General features: G+C 37.2%; 1 protein-coding gene across 4 annotated transcripts in view; it reads right to left on the bottom strand.

The window, feature by feature from the left end:
• The window catches only part of Dok6 (docking protein 6), a 382064-nt gene that overhangs the window by 159742 nt on the left and 207080 nt on the right, over positions 1–15242 (bottom strand). For all 4 annotated transcript variants that reach the window (XM_076912327.1, XM_034518225.2, XM_076912329.1 and 1 more), the window contains exon 4: positions 5054–5173. In XM_076912327.1, the coding sequence (XP_076768442.1) occupies positions 5054–5173 (120 nt within the window). The remainder of the gene's footprint in view (positions 1–5053; positions 5174–15242) is intronic.

Genomic DNA, 15242 nt, shown 5'->3' with positions numbered 1-15242 from the left:
TTCATTCTTTTAAATGTTTTGGCCAGGCTTTAAATTTTTAAAATTTAAAAATTTAAAAAAAATTAATTGTATTTTTTGTTTGTTGATTTGGGAGGCTGTACATGAAGACCTTTCATTATAAGATGATAAATAATTTAGCTAATATTTTTATTAAATTTTCCTTGTTATTTATTAAAGAAGCAGAAAGTAATTGTACTGTCTTTTTTATAATATATTCTTGATTTTTGAAAGATTATTACATATTTTGACATATAAAGAGATGTTCATATATTTTGCTTTTGACAAATATACCGGGGCATAGAATATTCCTGTCACCTCAGGACATTACCTTCCACAATGTTCTAGCTATTCATTGCTCAGAAGCAAGCAACGCCTGGTTTTTAGCACATGGAATATTTTTTCCTATAATAGTAGGCTCTTGTGAATTGGCAGAGGCCAGTTTTAGTAGAGTGCTAATTTCTTCCATCTGTGGCTTTCTTTTTTTATTTACTTCACCTAAAAATATTGTGGTGATTTTGGCATTTATAAATTTGATTTTTGATGAATTAAGGCTGATTTCTTTTTATAGTTCATGCTTTTAGTGTTGTATGTAAGACACAGTTGTATTTAATTGTACCTCATCTTAAATTAATACTTGAGTATGCTATGGACTAGAGAGTATGATTTTGTTGTCTGACAAAACATTTCCTGGGGATCCCACGACAGACCAAAGTACAGATATCACAAAATTGTAACTTGGTGATTCAATGATAGCTACTTACAGAAATGTGGGTAAAAGGTTACTTACAGGAGCAGAAATGATTCTAAGACAGCTGTATCATCAAAGCCCACCCCACTACATGTGACAGTTCACAAAATCTGGGAACCTGGTGCATACTGCATAACTTGCACACAGATTAACAGGTAGGAGAGTATCTTTCCAAATGACTCAGTTGATCTAAACATCTTCCTTTATACTGGACTGGTCTTGGAATCTTCTTTGAAGCTGAATTCACTGTCTAAGGGGGACACCCAGCTTTTATTACTTACTCTGGCATGGAGTATACTAGTGAATCCATTTAGTTTCAGGGACTTTGTGAAGCTATTTTGAGTTTTTTACTTTCCTATTTCAGGAGCTTCCTTGCAGGAGGGAATATTTCAATCTCAGAAGAAACTATTGTACAACAGATTCATATGATATCCCATACATGTATGCCATCATTCTAGAACACTTCTTTAAAATTCTTTAATTTTCTATGGCTATCTGAAATATCTATGGCTACGAGACTAGGAAATTTAAAGAATTGAAATCTACACATATACATTTATCATGTTCTCTTTCTCTTAGCAACACTATTGGAGGTCTTGGAATAGGTTTCTGTGAAAGAGGAACACACACACAAACACACAAACATACACAAACACAGAAACCTAGACACAGAGAGAGATGGAAAGGTGAGGGGTGTATTTGTTTAATATTCCTTATTAGTTATGAAATACTATGAGTCAATGTGAAAGCAGCTGACAGCATGAGAGAAAAATGATCATAGCCATTTTGGAAATGACATGTAATTGAATGACACACAAAGGAGTGAATCAGAAAAGGATTTTACAGAATAAGTCAGAGATAGAATATGCCCAACTCTCACAAGAACAAGAGAGAGGGCGGGGGCAGAGGCTATTTAGGAGTAGCTCAGAGAGAGTCAGTCAGTTGCGAGGCAGTACAGTGAGTTCAGTGTAGTGGAGTTTAGTTCATTCATAAGTTCTTGTAGTTCAGCAGAGGCAGTTAAGGCCAGAGGACAAGGATTCAGAAGATTAGCACAAATTGCCAAAGTTAGTTTGAGGTGAAACAGAACAATTCAGTAAGAAGCTGAGAGAAGCCAGATTGAATCAGTCAGCTTGGAGAGGCATTTGAGCCAGAAAACCTGAGTTGAACTATCCAGCTAGAGTTCAGAAAGGACTAAAAAGGGGGTGAGCTTATTTAAAAGCAATCCTTGAGATAACAATGACATCTGGCAAGTAAAAGATATGTTTACAAGGAACTAACACAGAAACCCAAAAGTTGAAAATATATAGACTGAGAGACTTTGAAGCCCTCATATTTAAATGGGAATTCTTCATCAAAGCTATTCTTTCAAGGTCCAGAGATTTATGTAAAAGAGAAGATAGAAAGATTGTCAGAGCCAGAGGTGACAAATGACTAAAAATAAAATTAAAAATAAAATAGAAACAGTGTCTTTCAGGTATAACAGGACTAATGGACACATAAACATTGTGGGAGTATGCAAATGCTTTCATAGGTTGAAGGTACATGAGGGTCCCAACATTGAGAAATGGAAGTGGACATGAGCTCCCACCCCTAATTAAGAAGATATCTGCAACTGATACCCACTGGTGAAGGAAAATTTAGTTTTCTCTAATGTAGTCAGTCTGACCAGGTACATTAACATTTCAGAGTAGGTGCCATGCCCAGGAGATGGTCAACATTAACGATTTCAATTGTATGTTTATAGACCTTTGTATTGGATTGCTTTTTCATATTGGTTTTTTGCTTGTATAGTTTGGTTTTCATTTATGTGAAGTTTGTGTGTGTGTGTGTTTGTGTTTCCTAGTTTTTGTTTGATTTTTAAAGAGAAGAAACACTTAAGTTGGGTGGATAAAGAAGTGAGGAAGATCTGGGAATAATTGAAGGTGAGGAAAACCATGATCAAATTCTCTTGTGTGAGAACTTTTACAATAACAAAAACATTAAAAATTGATGGCTCAAGGAGGAAATAAGACGTTAATGATTCCACTTATTTTAAAAAGGTTTTTGTTTGTTTGTTTAGAAAAGTTATAGAGATTGGGAATAAACCAAAGGAAAACACTTTTAAATATGTAAATTGTAAAGATTTTAATTAACTAAAACATTAAACACTTACATCATAATTTCAAATAGTGCAGCATATGTCTATAGAATAACTATTTCCTTTGAGACCACTGTCAAATCCACAGGAGAGGATCCATGCTGGCTAGAAACCCACCATAGTTTGACCATAGATTTTTTTTGACCATAGCCTTCTAGTATTTATTGCATGAAAACTCTTTAATCATTAGCATTTACAAGGGGTTTAAAATCCCATAGGAAGAACAACAATATCAACCAACCAAACCCCCAGAGCTCCCAGGTACTAAACCACCAACCAAAGAGTACACATGGAGGGACCCAGGGCTCCAGCCACATATGTAGTAGAGGATAGCCTTGTCAGGCATCAATGGGAGGAAAGGCTCTTGGTCCTGTGAAGGTTTGATGCCCCAGTGTAGGGTAATGCCAGGGCAGGGGGCAGGAGTAGGTGGGTGGGTGGGTGAACACCTTCAAAGAAGCAGGGGAAACTGGAAAAGGGGATAACATTTGAAATGTAAATAAATGAATTATCCAATAAAAAAGAAAAAATAAAAATCTCTTTAAAAGAAAATAAAAGAGGAAATGTGTACTTTATTATAAATCTCTTGTATATAATTCAGTGCTTCCATATCCTGGAGTCCATATTGAAAATTTTCTTTTAAGATTCCAGACAAGTTCAGAGAATCTTCAATTTGAAACAGAGTTGTAGTACACTGAAGGATTACATTATCCATTTGGATGGAAACAATATGCAATTCCTGTTATTTGATGTGAAAGCATATAGTTTGTGATAGATAAATATCATAGTATTTCTATAAGTTTAATTTATCTATTTCCCCTGTTTCCTTATGCTCTTGACATTTTATCAGCCATAGTTTTTAACATCTTAAACTTGAATGAGTAGTGTATATTACATAACACAGTTATGGCTGTTTTGTACTTACCATAGCTCCCAGAAAAAAAATCAGAGTAATGGAAATCTGAGTGAGTGAGGGAGTAGACTGAGAGCATAAAAAAAATTACAAAAGAGTTGCTGGAATTCTTTGATGACTTTGTAAAAAAACTATAAAGAAGAGGCAGCATCTGACATAAATATCTAGATATATGCATACGTATATATGTTTTTGACCAGTCAGCAAGAAATGATTTGATTTCTCATTTTAGCAACAAAGAAAATAGTCTTTTATTAGACTGTGAGATTATGATGCTTGTTAACAATATTGCTCTCTGTAGCAACAAGATTGTAATCATTTAAGGCTCTCAAGACATGCTTTTACCTGTGCTACTAATTTATGTTACCCCTAACTCCCTAAATTCATGTTAAAAAGCAGGGCCAAGTTTAACCAATAATACAAATTGAATATCACAAAAATGCTTCTACTTTCATAATACCAGATTTGTTGCTTATAATAATAATTTTGTGGCTGGATAAAATGGATCCATTAAAATTGTTACAAATATAACCTAAAACACATTGAATGATATATTACTAGATGAATCAGGATTCATTAACATTACAGATCAAGACTATGAAACTCTAGTTAGAAGGAAATAGCAGACATAATTATGAATTTAAACAATATTGTATTAGGTAAACACAAAAACCAACTTCTCACCAATGGGCATACTAGCCAAATACTCTATGGATTTAATATCCAGATAAGCCAAATGTGTTAATATAAATTGTAATCTATATCAAACATCAAAGAAGATAAAAGAATTCATTCATTCAAAAGCCATATGTACAAAATATAATAACTTCACAGGTTTTTAGACGTGTGGCTTTATCACTAATAAGAAACCAGAAACCTGGGTTGAACCTTTGAACTTTCTATAGCTGCTACCTCACCTCATTCATAACGTATGAATAATATGTTCATACGTTTGCTTTCTTTTTCAAATTTTTATTAATTCTTAGACAATTTCATATATTGCATTTTCATTATATTCATTCCCCTCCTCCAACTCTTCTCAGGTTCACTTTGTTTCCATAAACACCAAACATTGTGTCATCATTTATTTTTCAGTCTATTATTTTTAATTTGTTCTGCTCATATACTCTTGGATGTGGCTTTCACAGGATTTCATTCATGACCAGGGACCACACCATTAAAGAAAGTAAACTTCGCTAAAGATGAATTTTCTTCTCCCGTTTCAGCCCACCTGACATAATAAAGAGTAAGTACTCACCATTTTGTTCACGCTGCACCCCAGCTGCCAGCAGGTCAGGCTCCCCTAAGCTGATGTCATTCAGCCTCGTCCCCAGGCATTCCATGCAAAGGTGCTTGCACCACTCCTCAGCCTCCAGCTCTGCAAATGACCACACATGTTAGGATAGGGGAAAGGTTGTAGCTGGATGTTTCCTGATGTTTGCTCCAAGAAGCTAGTAAAGACTGGGCAAAGAAAGCTATATTGATGCAGGAAAAATCTCCACAGTTGTTTCTCATTATTTTGTTTTCATTTTTTATTGGATATTTTATTTACATTTCAGATGTTGTCCTCTTACCTCATTCCTCCCACCCTGAAACCCCTTATTCAATTCCCCTTCCTTCTGCTTCTATGAGGATGTGACCCCCCCCATACCTCCTCACCCTCGAATTCCCCAACACTGGGAAATCCAGCCTTCATGGGACCAAGGACTTCCTCTCCCACCTGTTCCCAACAAAGTCATCCTCCCCTATATATACAGCTGGAGTTATTGGTCCCTCCCTATATAATCCCAGGCTGGTGGTTTAGACCCTGGGAGCTCTGGTTGGTTGGTATTGCTGCTCTCCCCATGGGGCCACAAACTCCTTCAGCTCCTTCATCCTTCTCTCTAACTCCTCCATTGGGAACCCTATGATCAATCAGTTCAGTGGTTAGCTGTGAGCATTCACCTCTGTATAGGTCAGGCTTTGGCAGACCTCTAAGGAGACAGCTATATCAGGCTCCTGTCAGCATGCACCTCCTGGCATCCACATCAGCGCCTGCCTTTGGTGACTGCACATGGGATGGATAGCCAGGTGGCGTAGTCTCTGTATTGACCATCCTTCAGTTTCTGTCCCACACTTTGTCTCCATATTTGCTCCCATGAGTATATTGTTAGTCAGTCTAAGAAGGACCAGAACACCCACAATTGTCTTCCTTCTTCATGAGCTTCATATGGTCTATGTGTTGTATCTTGGGTATTGCATGCTTTTGGGCAATATACACTTATCAGTGAGCACATACCATGTGTGTTCTTTTGTGATTGGGTTACCTCACTCAGGATGATATTTTCTAGTTCCATCCATTTGCCTAAGAATTTCATGAATGCATTGTGTTTAATAGCTGAGTAGTACTCCATTGTGTAAATACACCACATTTTCTATATCCATTCCTTTGTTGAAGGGCATCTGGGTTCTTTCCAGCTTCTTTCTATTATAAATAAGGCTGCCATGAACATAGTGGAGCATGCGTCCTTGTTATATGTTGGAATATCTTTTGGGTATATGCCCAGGAGTGATATAGCTGGGTCCTCAGGTAATGCTATGTCTAATTTTTACTGAGGAACCACCAGACAGATTTCCACTCTTTTCAGATGATATGGTAGTATACTTAAGTGACCCCAAAGCATCCATCAGAGAACTCCTAAACCTAACAAACAACTTCATCAAAGTGGCTGGATAAAAAATATTAATTTGAACCAACCAGTAGCCTTCCTCTACTCAGAGGATAAACAGGCTGAGAAAGAAATTAGGGAAATGACACCTTTCACAATAATCACAAATAATACAAAATACCTTGGTGTGAATCTAACAAAGCAAGTAAAAGATCTGTATGACAAGAACTTCTAGTTTCTAAAAAAAGAAATGAAAGATCTCAGAAGATGGAAAGATCTCTCATCCTCATGGATTGGCAGGAGTAATATAGTAAAAATGGGCATCTTGCAGAAAGCAATCTACAGATTCAATTCAATCCCCATCAAAGTTCCTACTCAATTCTTCATAGAGATAGAACAAGCAATTTGCAAATTCATTTGGAATAACAAAAAATCCAGGATACTGAAAACTATTCATGTGTGTGTGTGTGTGTGTGTGTGTGTGTTTTATGTGTACATGTGCATTCCCTGAAAGAGCCAGAAGAAGACATCAAATTCCCTGATGCTGGAGTTATAGCCAGGTGTAGAGTGCCTAATGTGTATGATAAGAACTGAACTAAAGTCCTCTGCAAAAGAAGCATATACTCTTAACCACCTAGTGAGCCATCTCTCTGGCCCACAATTCACATTTGATAATACATCCAAGGCAGTTTTATGTATTAACCATAATGCTTCGCATTCTAGACTATTTTAGAATGAGTCTTTGAATTTAATTTAATTCAAAATTAAAGTAATTTAAATATCTGGAATTAAAATTAAAAGCAGTAATTTAAATATCTGGAAGTGTATGTGAACAATTGAAAGTAAAACTATATGAATCATGTAACTGTTTGCCTTATTCTGCCTCTGAAGTATGTGAAATATTTGCCTGAAGGTCAAATCCCCAACTCAATGGGGAATTGCAATGGATCATGAACCTGCCATAGAATGGGATTGATTTTGGATGTATTGATATTCCTATACTAAAAGAAGTGGGGAGGTGTCATGATCTTGTCGTGATTTCTATGTAAAATGTGTTCTATGGGCTCATATGTTTGAATACTTAGTCCCTAGGTGGTGTCACTATTTGGGGAAGTTGTGCAACCTTTTGGGGCTAAGTGACCCTTTCTCAGGGTCACCTCAGACTATCTTTATATCATATATTTACATTATAATTCATAACTGTAGAAAACTACAGTTATCATGTAGCAAAAATAACTTTATTATTAGGCATCACAACACCAAGAAACTGTATTAAGGGATCAGGAAGGTGGAGAACCACTGCTTTAGAATATGTGATTCTGTTAAAGGAGGTAGATTGTCTACAGACAGGGCTTGAAAATTTAAATGGTCTTGCTTTCACTCAGCCAGAGGCCTCTAATGTTTAGTTAGCATTTTATAACAAACAACTATCCAGCATTCTCACTACTGAGGGCCAACATTACTACCATGACCTTAAATTGTGATAGATTGATAGATGTCTTCTGAGTCATAAGCCAAAATATGTTAGTCCTCCATTCCAGTTAGGTTTTCTGACAGAGTAATGATAAAAGTGACTATTACATATCCCTTAACCAATTGATTAGATCATTATTCTTGTTTGTATTAGTTCATGACTTCTTTGTTTTCACAAGACACTCTTTATTCATTGGTAGAAATACTAGAGTTTCTCCCATATATCCAGAATCCTTGGCTTTCATTTGCTTGAGCTACTAAAGTTCTAACATGCGGTCATTATAGATGAGGGTTCATGATATGATTGTATAGGAGTCAAGTAGCCAAGCTACTTGCACATTTTTGGAAAATACGTAAAGCTTAATATTTGGAAGCAGTCTCAATTATTACTATAGAAAAAAAATGGACCGAAGCTTTTGCATTGGCACATGCCCAGAGAAGTTTCTGACTTTTCAATGCAGCATAAATCTGTACTGGAACTATGTAATATAGATTTCCATCAAATCTCTTGCTCTTTGTGGATGACACTTCAACCTTTGCCTTGACATTTTAAACTCCCCATAAAAAGTCATCTGTGGCAGGTTGTCTTGAGTGCAGAAATTTAAATATTAACTTCTTTCAGTGACCAACTGCAGAAAAGTCATGTGATGCTTCCCGCCTGAGTTTGGTCACATTGTCCTAATATCAAAAATAGACTATGAAGGTAAAGACAGATTTGCTGCTTCTATTGAGTTTTATGTTAACCACAACATTCATTAGAATAGAAATCAGAAAGATCCTCTATCTTACCACATAATGAAAATCAATGGCCCTGATATTCTAATAATGAGAGGTGATTTTTCTACCTTTGGCACTGTTGAGATACTTCAGTGTTTATGATTTTATTTTGTATGTGTCTTGTTAGAGTTAGATTCCCGCTGATCTCTGAATGTGGGCATGTTGGTCATTTAAAGCATATTCACCAGAAACTGGTAATCTCCTTTCTTCAAGGCTGAAGACATCAAGATAATAGTAACTAAGTCTCAAAAATCACATGGACATTTTCAACATTCTTTTTATGACCTCTGGAATGTGCTGAAAATTTTCAAGTCATTACCTGAAACCTGCAGTTACCTTGAATTCCAGAAGCAAGGAAGCTTGTAAGCAGATCATTTCCTTATGAAACTGCTCTTCTAGAGTAAGAACACCTACCACATAATGAGAATAACTGTTCCAATAATGGGGACAACTGGCCGATAATGAGAATAGCTGCCCCATAATGAGAACAACTGCTCCATAATGCATATAACTATCTATAATATGAACAGGGTCTTCTCTACTATGCAACAGTAATTGTTTCAGAATGAAAAATGGTTTCTTCCTTCAAATGTTTCTTATAAGCCCCTTATAACAACAAACAAACAAACAAACAAACAAAACAAAACAAAACTAACCACAGTCAGACCAGCCAGTACTTATGCATGGCCCTGCTTTAGCTGTTTCTGTTTAATCTAAAGTTTATACCAACTCCCCTCAAATGGAGATAAAGAATATTGTTCTGTCTTCCTATATAATCACATTGAGTCTGAAGCTCTTTTCCTGTCTTTAATGTTACTGTTTTCTTTTGTTTTCTGGAGTCAGTTGGAGCATATAATTTATTAGGACCTTTTTCTCCTCAGAATTAAGCTTCTGGCTTGTGGCTCTGGTAACCCACTCAAATGGGTTTTGAGGTGTGATGTTGAATGCTAGTTTTACTACCCAACCACAGTCCTTTTCCCAGCAAGTGCCTTTCCTACTTTCAAGTGTAACTCATTGAGTTTAAAGGTATTCTTGCATAAGCATGAATGGCAGGTTATTTTCCAGGACATGGGCATCTTTTGTGGTTGCAACACTAACAAAAGTAATACCCCTTCCTCTAGCCAGCATTATGAATAATGAAGCTATGTTTTTGTTGCTGTTGTTCTTCTTATGTAAGGTCTGTGTATTGAAAAAATTTTTATGTACATTAGTTTAATTTGTTATTTTATTTAATTAGCATTTTTCTGTGACTTCTATGTTTCATAAGAACCCATGACCTTGTGTGACTTAGAAAAGTACTTTACAGCTAGGTTATACTTTGTTTCTCTGTCTCTCTATCTGTCTATGTCTCTCTTTCTCTGTTTCTCTCTGTGTGTACATATTTCATTTTTTGTTTTTTAAATGAAACTGAAGTTTATTATAAATGATATTGCTATAGACCATTTGACATTTGTTTTACATATCAAACTTCTTAGTCTATACAGAATGTGCCAATAAATAAACTCCTTTGTGGAAGAAGAGACATTAACTGTTTCACAAAGTTTTCCCTATTTTTCTCAGCATGAAAGGAGTGGTTTTTTTTTTCCATTAAATGCCTTTAATCCATTAGATTGTGATTGGACTTAAGCTCTGAATTCTACACTAAGAATTCAAATATTTCATGAGAGATTAAAAAATTTTCTGAATTTCAAAAGGAAAATTCAACAGTGTATGGGAACAGCAAGACAAGGGAAAAAGCGGAAAGATATGAGAAATGTTTACTACTTTGTGCAGAGATGTGATAGGCAAAACAAAAAAGATGAACCAATATGCTTATTTATACCTGGGTGTCTGTTTATCTTGCTTCCTCTATACTGAGATTTAAGGCAATGAGACTGTATCCCTTTTAGTAAAGAAAAATGTCTTTACCTGGAATGCCCTAAAAATGCCAAAAAGACTTTTGAGTAAATGAATATATTCAAGCTTTATTGCTTTCATTATATCTGAGCTTAAGATATTGACATTACCCTTCCGACGCTCGCCCCTCCTCCAGTCTGAGGCCTGCGGGTAAGTGCACCCAGGAACCCCCAGACACATTCTGGGGGATCCATAGAACACATAGCCAGCGCTAGCACGCCCCTTCCGCCGCTCGCCCCTCCTGCAGTCTGAGGCCTGCGGGTAAGTGCACCCAGGAGCCCCCCAGACACATTCTGGGGGATCCATAGAACCCATAGCCAGCGCTAGCACGCCCTGTCCACCGCTCACCCCTCCTGCAGTCTGAGGCCTGCGGGTAAGTGCACCCAGGAGCCCCCCAGACACATTCTGGGGGATCCATAGAACACATAGCCAGCGCTAGCACGCCCCTTACCCTGCTCGCCCCTCTTGCAGTCTGAGGCCTGCAGATAAGTGCACCCAGGAGTCCCCCAGACACATTCTGGGGGATCCATAGAACCCATAGCCAGCACTAGCACGCTCCTTCTGCTGCTCGCCCCCCCTCCGGTCTGAGGCCTGCAGGGTCTGAGTCCCAGACCAGACCTCTACCAGGTCTGCAGTTGTGTGGACCCCGGATTCCACCTGAGACATACTGGAAGGTCCACTCAACCCAGAGCCACAGAGGAACAACTGAACTCAGAGTGTCAGACAACATACCCTGAGATATCCAAGAGGAGACACTGCACCCAGAACAGCAGACATCTAGCTGGATTGCTACCTTGGAGGCACCATATCCTGAGGCATCCTAGAGATACCACTGTAATCAGGGCAGCTGGAAAAAAACCACAAAGACATCTGGACTCCTAGAAGACCAAACAAAAGCGAGACAACTGGAAAGACAGGCTTCAATCAGAGACAGAAGTACAGGTAGCACTAGAATTAACCAGATGGCAAAAGGCAGGCGCAAGAACGTAAGCAACAGAAACCAAAGTTACATGGCATCATCAGAACCCAGTTCCCCCATCATAGCAAGCCCTGAACACCCCATCACACCAGAAAAGCAGGATTCAGAATTAAAATCACTTCTCATGATGATGATAGAGGACTTTAAGAAAGACATAAATAACACTCTCAAAGAACAGATAGAAACCCTTAGAGAGGAAACACAAAAATCCCTTAAGGAATTACAAGAAAATGCAACCAAACAGGAGAAGGAATTAAACAAAACCATGCAGGATCTAAAAACGGAAGTAGAAACAATAAAGAAATCACAAAGGGAGAACACCCTGGAGATAGAAAACTTAAAAAAACGATCAGGAGTCATAGATACAAGTATTACCAACAGAATACAAGAGATGGAAGAGAGAATCTCATGTGCAGAAGATACCATGGAAAACATAGACACAACTGTCAAAGAAAATGCAAAATACAAAAAGCTACTAACCCAAAATATACAAGAAATCCAAGACACAATGAGAAGGCCAAACCTAAGGATAATAGGAATAGATGAGGGGGAAGACTCCCAACTTAAAGGACCAGTAAATATTCTCAACAAAATTATAGAGGAAAACTTCCCTAACCTAAAGAAAGAGATGTCCATAAATATACAAGAAGCCTACAGAACTCCAAATAGTTTAGACCAGAAAAGAAATACTTCCCGCCACATAATAGTCAAAACATCAAATGTACAAAACAAAGAAAAAATACTAAAAGCAGTAAGGGAAAAAGGCAAAGTAACATATAAAGGTAGACCTATAAGAATTACACCAGACTTCTCACCAGAGACCATAAAAGCCAGAAGATCCTGGACTGATATCATACAGACCCTAAAAGAACATAAATGTCAGCCCAGACTACTATACCCAGCAAAACTGTCAATCATTATTGATGGAGAAACCAAAATATTCCATGACAAATCCAAATTTACACAGTATCTCAACACAAACCCAGCACTTCAAAGGATAATTGGTGGAAAACTCCATCACAAGGAGGGAAACTACAACCTGGAAAAAGCAGGAAAGTAATCTTCCAAAAACCGTAAAAGAAGGTAGCTACACAAACATATCCCCACTGCCAATAACAAAAATAACAGGAAACAACACTCATTTTTCCTTAATATCTCTTAATATCAATGGACTCAATTCTCCAGTAAAAAGACATAGACTATCAGACTGGATACGTAAACAGGACCCAACATTTTGCTGCATTCAGGAAACGCACCTCTGTGGAAAGGACAGACACTACCTCAGAGTAAAAGGTTGGAAAACAATCTACCAAGCAAATGGTCCCAAGAAACAAGCTGGAGTAGCGATTCTAATATCAAATAAAATCAGCTTTCAACCAGAAGTAATCAAAAAAGATAAAGAAGGACACTTCATATTCATGAAAGGAAAAATGTACCAAGAGGAACTTGCAATTCTCAACATCTATGCCCCAAATGTAAGGGCACCCACATACATAAAAGACACTTTACTAAAACTTAAAGCATACATTGCACCCTACACAATAATAGTGGGAGATTTCAACACCCCACTCTCAGCTATGGACAGGTCATGGAAACAGAAACTAAATCGAGACACAATGAAACTAACAGAAGTTATGAACCAATTGGACTTAACTGACATCTATAGAACATTTCACCCTAAAACAAAAGAATACACCTTCTTCTCAGCACCTCATGGTACCTTCTCGAAAATAGACCATATAATTGGTCACAAAACAGGCCTCAACAGATACAAAAAGATTGAAATAATCCCCAGCACCTTATCAGACCACCATGGATTAAGACTTGTCTTTGACATGGACAAAAACATCAGAAAACTGACATACACTTGGCAACTGAACAATGCTCTACTCAATGACAACTTGGTCAAGGAAGAAATTAAGAAAGAAATTAAAGACTTTTTAGATTTAAATGAAAATGAGGACACATCATATCAAAACATGTGGGACTCATTGAAAGCAGTACTAAGAGGAAAAATCATAGATCTAAGTGCTCACAAAAAGAAAGTGGAAAGAGCATACATCAACAACTTGACAGCAAACCTGAAAGCATTAGAACAAAAAGAAGCTAGTATACCCAAGAGTAGTAGACGGCAGGAAATAATCAAACTCAGGGCTGAAATCAACCAAGTTGAAACAAAAAGAACTATACAAAATATCAACAAAACCAGGAGCTGGTTCTTTGAGAAAATCAACAAGATAGACAAACCCTTAGCCAGACTAACCAAAGGGCGCAGAGACAGCATTCAAATTGATAAAATCAGAACTGAAAAGGGAGACATAACAACAGAAACAGAGGAAATTAAAAAAATTATCAGATCCTACTACAAAGGCCTATACTCAACAAAATTGGAAAATCTGGAGGAAATGGACAATTTTCTAGATAGATACCAGGTACCAAAGTTAAAGAGGAGCAGATAAACCACCTAAACAGTCCCATAACGCCTAAAGAAATAGACACAGTCATTAAAAATCTTCCCACCAAAAAATGTCCGGGGCCAGATGGTTTCAGTGCAGAATTCTTTCAGACCTTCAAGGAAGACCTAATACCAATCCTCTTCAAGTTATTCCATCGAATAGAAACAGAAGGAACACTACCCAATTCATTCTATGAAGCTACCATTACACTCATACCTAAACCACAGAAAGACGCAACAAAGAAAGAGAACTACAGACCAATCTCTCTTATGAATATTGATGCAAAAATACTCAATAAAATTCTCGCAAACCGAATCCAACAACACATCAAAACAATTATCCATCAAGATCAAGTAGGCTTTATCCCAGGAATGCAGGGATGGTTCAATATTCGGAAATCCATCAATGTAATCCACTACATAAATAAACTCAGAGAGAAAAACCACATGGTCATATCACTAGATGCTGAGAAAGCATTTGACAAAATTCAACATCCCTTCATGTTAAAAGTCTTGGAAAGATCAGGAATACAAGGCCCATATCTAAACATAGTAAAAGCAATATACAGCAAGCCAGTAGCCAACATCAAACTAAATGGAGAGAAACTGGAAGCAATCCCACTAAGATCAGGGACTAGGCAAGGCTGCCCACTCTCACCTTACCTATTCAATATAGTACTGGAAGTCTTAGCTAGAGCAATTAGACAACAAAAGGAAGTCAAAGGGATACAAATAGGAAAGGAAGAAGTCAAAATTTCACTATTTGCGGATGACATGATAGTATACTTAAGTGAACCTAAAACTTCCACCAGAGAACTCCTAAACCTGATAAACAACTTTAGCAATGTGGCTGGTTATAAAATCAACTCAAACAAATAAGTAGCCTTCCTCTACTCAAAGGATAAACAGGCAGAGAAAGAAATCAGGGAAATGACACCCTTCACAATAGCCACGAATAAAATAAATTATCTTGGAGTGAATCTAACAAAGCAAGTGAAAGATCTGTATGACAAGAACTTCAAGTCTCTCAAGAAAGAAATTGAAGAACATCTCAGAAGATGGAAAGATCTCCCGTGCTCCTGGATTGGCAAGATTAATTTAGTAAAAATGGCTATCCTGCCAAAAGCAATCTACAGATTCAATGCAATACCCATCAAAATTCCAAATCAATTCTTCATAGAGATAGAAAAAGCAATTTACAAATTCATTTGGAATAACA

The sequence above is a fragment of the Arvicanthis niloticus genome, chromosome 14 (genome assembly GCF_011762505.2).
Source record: "Arvicanthis niloticus isolate mArvNil1 chromosome 14, mArvNil1.pat.X, whole genome shotgun sequence".
NCBI classification, from domain to species: domain Eukaryota; kingdom Metazoa; phylum Chordata; class Mammalia; order Rodentia; family Muridae; genus Arvicanthis; species Arvicanthis niloticus.
This window is presented reverse-complemented; position numbering and strand designations above follow the sequence as displayed.